The sequence below is a fragment of the Anopheles darlingi genome, chromosome 3 (assembly GCF_943734745.1).
Source record: "Anopheles darlingi chromosome 3, idAnoDarlMG_H_01, whole genome shotgun sequence".
Taxonomy (NCBI): Eukaryota; Metazoa; Arthropoda; class Insecta; order Diptera; family Culicidae; genus Anopheles; species Anopheles darlingi.
This window is the reverse complement of record NC_064875.1, coordinates 66,775,968-66,780,967: the sequence shown is the minus strand read 5'-3', so window position 1 is coordinate 66,780,967 and position 5,000 is coordinate 66,775,968. Positions and strand designations below refer to the sequence as shown.

The 5,000-nt window shown below is 42.9% G+C and overlaps 1 protein-coding gene across 4 annotated transcripts in view; it reads right to left on the bottom strand.

The window, feature by feature from the left end:
* LOC125955858 (palmitoyltransferase app) overlaps positions 1 to 5,000 on the bottom strand; it is a 14,129-nt gene that overhangs the window by 231 nt on the left and 8,898 nt on the right. For all 4 annotated transcript variants that reach the window (XM_049687120.1, XM_049687121.1, XM_049687123.1 and 1 more), the window contains exon 10: positions 1 to 1,731. This exon is cut by the window's left edge and continues 231 nt beyond it. In XM_049687120.1, the coding sequence (XP_049543077.1) occupies positions 461 to 1,731 (1,271 nt within the window). In that variant the 3' untranslated portion in view covers positions 1 to 460. The remainder of the gene's footprint in view (positions 1,732 to 5,000) is intronic.

Sequence of the window (5,000 nt, the reverse complement as noted above, 5' to 3'; positions counted from 1 at the left end):
GGAATCTTTTATCGAGCTTAATTGGCGGAACCACAAGCACCAAACTTCACATTCACTCTAACACAACTGCCCCGATCGATTTCATCTTGAATTCGTTGCTTTAGTCTACTATCACTTCTGTGTTCAGTGTATTGAGCAGGGAGAATAGGATACCTGGTTACGTCAACGATTAGCGTGACGCATTACGATGCGTTCCTATCCTTCTGTACTGTGATGTGTGGCATATCTTAATAGATCGAGACTTTTTAGTTCGCTTCTCGTTTCGGGTGGTTTCTGTTATGTTCCCCAACATTCCAGTCAACATATGAAGACAACTGCCGAGTGGATTTGTCCTAGGTGCACCTAGCAGAATCAACCGATGCGATCTGGATTGGGTGTGACTCGACGTGATAATACTCTAGCAGTGTTAGTAGCTTACATGGGAATGCTGGTATCCGCTGCACACGGTGGCTGGCGTTCACTATACGATCGCCGTCTTCACGAGACACGATTGCGAGTGGTTACCGATTGAACCATCCAGACTGTCGAGATCGAGTGCGGTATCGATCATGGTCGATTCCTGGAGCAACCGCATACGGCTGGCGCTCGGTGAGATGAAAAGGGGCGACACTCCGTCGCCGCTACCAGTGCCTATTCCGTTGTTGAAGCCGTTGCTACTGCTACCACCATTTACTGTTGCCATTGTGGTGGTAGTGGTGGTCATGGTTGCCGTCGTACCTGCTGGAGCCGCCGACTGTTGCTGTTGCTGAATGATCACGTTCGGATCGAGCGTCTTGATGACATTCTTCATCTCGATCGTTGTGATGGGTTGCGATGCTTTCAGAGGTGTCAACTGCATGGTGCTTCGTTCAGAGGAAGACAGCAATTGGGATGCTTTGCTACCACCGGTCGGTATCGATTGTTTCGGTGTTGCGAATGAACTTGTCAACACCGGATCGTCCAGATCGAGATCGTTACCAATGAAGGAAGAACTGAGTAATGCCGGGTCCGCTAACGATGATTCAATATGATGTGGCTGCTGCGTGCCGGCCGTTAACTGCTGGTGGGACGAGCTGGAAGTCATCAACATTCCACTGCTACCACCTGTCGTCTGGGCTTGTGATGACTGAAAATCGGGCAAGTGACCACTATTCATTGTCGCATTGGTTACATTAGAATACACATGCTGCTGATGCTGCTGCTGCTGCTGCTGCTGGTGTTGCTGATGATGGTGTCCTCCATTCGGGATGCTACCAAGCTCCATAGCTGATAGGTTACTACTTCCCTGGCTGGTTCGTTTGGGCGACAGCAGCCCTACTGCAGAACCGGACGGCGACACTTGTGCTGGTGGGATGTTGCTGTATACGTTCTCGTGCCCACTTACACTGCAGACCATCATCAGCTCGCTAACGTTTATGATTTCGTCAGCGCTTTGAATTTTGTCACAGTCGTTCATCATTAAATTGCCGTAATTGAGTTTGTTGGCAGTGGAGGACTGTCCAACAGCACCGTGTAGTGCTGGATCACGGAACAGATTCGTGTAGCTTCCGTTTAGTGGATTCGTCGGATCGTCCGGTGTACCTGCGGCGTGTGGTGTCGTCAGTGCCGTTGTTGGCTCTAGCTCGATGCCATCGTCGTCTAGCAAGATGGTGGTGGTGGTAGTATCCTCTACGCCCGAGAGCGTCGACACGTTACCCGTCGTCGAGAGTGGAGCTTCATTCTCTACCAGGTGAGCTACGCTATTGGACTTCTCTATCAAAACGAAAGGAAAGCGAAACAGAACAGAACAAGTTTATTATTATACATATCCACAACGGACGGCGAACTGTAGCAATAGTTTCAATAGTTTAGATTGTAAATGTTAAATTAGACAATACGGTTATGGGTGAAATCTAGATGAGAAACTGAAAAAACACTATTAGAAGCATGAAATGGTATTTGCAATGAAACTACTACATTCGATGAAGATACTTGATAATGAGAGACGCTTTTTAAGGATTAAAGTAGAAACATGGGCTTTACATTCTGTGTTCATCCGCACATCCGGTATGGAGCATGAGCGAGCAATAATGTTAGTTATTTACAAAGGCTGTTTTGGGGCTTTACTTGCATGTGCAATCTCAATTCAATGCTCCATCATCATATAGTAAGATTGGTTACCTAGTTCAATTAAACGGGGCATTAGGAAGGGATAAAACATACTCCTGTTGCATAAAGATATGTTACCGATACATTTTCACAAAATAAATACTAACTCCGTGAACGAAACAAAACCCAAACAGTTTACTAGCGGAAATGAGCGATCGTTACAAACGCAAGATGGATAATGTTCAATAAAAAGTCAGAATGAAGAAAATAGAAGCAAAGCAGCAAGATTGAAAGATTACAAAATTCAACCAAAATAGTGCAAACAATTGAAGAGTTGTAGAAAAATAAAAACAATTCCTTCAAGAAACGTTCGCGATCATTCGGCGATTTCTTATTATGTAATATCAGGTGGAAGCATAAACATTGGCAGGCGCTTCCGAAAATCTTCTCCAATGTCGCATATCCAACTGCTACAGATAAATCAAAAATTTAAAATTGAAACGAGCGATCTAGCGAAAGAACGATAAATTTAGGGCAAGCCATAAGGACCTTAAACAAAAAACATAGCAAAAAAGATATGCCAAACGCTCGATGTAACATATGTTTGAAGATCATAAGAAAGGAAGGGGGAGAGATGCAAAAGATGGAAATATCGTTACACTCACCCACCAAAAACCCGCCTTTAACCGTTTCTTACGAGTAACATACGTGGCATCGTGGTTTGTGTTAGGTAGCTCAATCCGTTAATAAAGGCGTTGGAAAAATAGAGAGAAACTTTTAGAATTTTGCCATCATTTCGCGTACACGCCATTCCTGATAAGATCGCTATCCTTTACATTACACGCCTGGGGTTTGGTACAAGGGGGACGATAATTTATTATCCGATCGCTTGCTGTAACATCATATGTGTATCTCTTCATTGCGGTCTCTAGTGCCAGCGTATCATGCGATCATCGATCGTCGTGTGTAGTGCGCGCGCGTGTTCACCACTCTGTTCCTGCTGTTAAGAAAATACAAAATCTGTTGGCTCCATTCCATCTCACGTCTAACCTGTGTTTCTCCGTGATACCATTCCAATAGATCCCAGTAATTGTGATGCATAGTTTGTCCTACATATAAAATCAATCAGTGTGGAACTACTATCATTGTAAATAATCCTTGTCGCCAATTTCTATTTCGGAGTTTCCGTTTGCACGATTAACAATTAACACCCTGGACCTTATGATGAAATCGAGTATTCGATAACGACCATGGATAACGTTTAGATTTAATGCACTTTCTGTTTGTGCTGTGGAAGAATGCAGTGATTTGGAAGGAAATAAACGACTATCTTTAGAGCAGCACCGGCATGGACCTGACTAATCAACAGTTGGCTTTGAAAATATGAAGATATCATATGAAGACAAATGCTGACAAGTACTTGGTTCTTATCTTATTGTGTGTATTCTAACCCTTTTCGCCCATTGTGTGCAACACTTGAGGCAACCTCCTTTTGCGTTCTAGTTTTAACAAAAAAAAAAAATCTAACGATCTTTATGAAAAACGATATTATTTGTCGTTGTTTGGTTCATCTTCTTTCAAAAAGAAGTTTTTGCTTTCCACATTGATGTCTTTTTCATTTTCTACTCACTCATCGGAACGTCCTATGGACGCGGAAAACCTTTGGTTTTCATATCACAACACTCAACTATCAGCACGCATACGGGTCCTCTCCTTTCTTTACGATTTTTTTCCATTGTTTCTCTTTCCTTTTTAAGGTTCTTCGTAATGTTAGTGCAATTTCATTGAATATATTAACGGGATATTCGAGGATTGTATATTGCACTGACTCCATAAAAAAGAACCGTTGAATGGAGACTTTCCTTTTACAAATAAATAAAGAATGAACCTAAACAGAAGAGCGTTTGCAGACGAGCGACATAAAAAACGAAAAAAAGTGCTAAAAAGCACAATAAGTGTAGAAACAAAAATCATTTTACGCGATAGATGTCACGTTGAGCTCAAAGGGAAAGCGCCGATACTACTCCAGCATCTTACGACAAACGCGGTCTATGCTACTACTACGTTCTTACAGCCCGGATTGAATTAACGATGATTTTAGACGAGCAAATAGGTGAAAATAACGCCAAGAATGTTCGAACGATGTAGTTATCGATAAGTTTACATTTTTAGATATTTTGTAATTTTTCGTTTTCGTTTCTATTCGCTTAGCTTATAACCACCTCCGATTACGAAAGGTGAGCCATCGAAACTACGAGCACGCTCCTTTCGACTGAGCGTAACTAATAGAAAATCTTTGAGCGGACAACACGTAATAACACTGTCATCGTGCAGATATGCTGTTCCTGTAAGAACCCATTGATCTTTAATGTAGATGAAATCATTCTTTTTGGAGCTAATGGTGATTTCGTCAGCAAAAGTAAAGCAAAGCATACACAAATGCATTTCGGTGCCCATGAGACGCGCGAAAGCTGTACAAAGTGTTGCAAAATAAGGAATACTTGCAACATGAATTCCTCGTGGAAATCACACACAACGTGAAACGAAGCTGCTGTGCTGCTAAGCTGACTCGCTTTGCTGCCCGGTCGGTAACTACCTTTAGCGAGTAGGAAAAGCAGAAGCAACAGAGCGATTTGTGTGGTTCCAGAGGACGGGGGTCGTTGGGTGTTATCATAGTTGGGGAAATTATAAAAAATTACAAAACTAAAAATGTAGTATATGCTAGGTTTCGTTCGTAGCATCCTCGTGTATCGAGTTTAAGTCGAAATTGTTAAACTGATACTCGAAAACGTTTGAGAAGCGCTTATCGGCTCCGCCACGTCGCTGTACGTACGGACTGCTGTTGCTGTTGCCACCGATAGAACCGGTTACCGGCCCGGTGGTACCGGTGGTGGCACCACTGGCAGCTGTTGTGATACCAGTACCACCGTAGT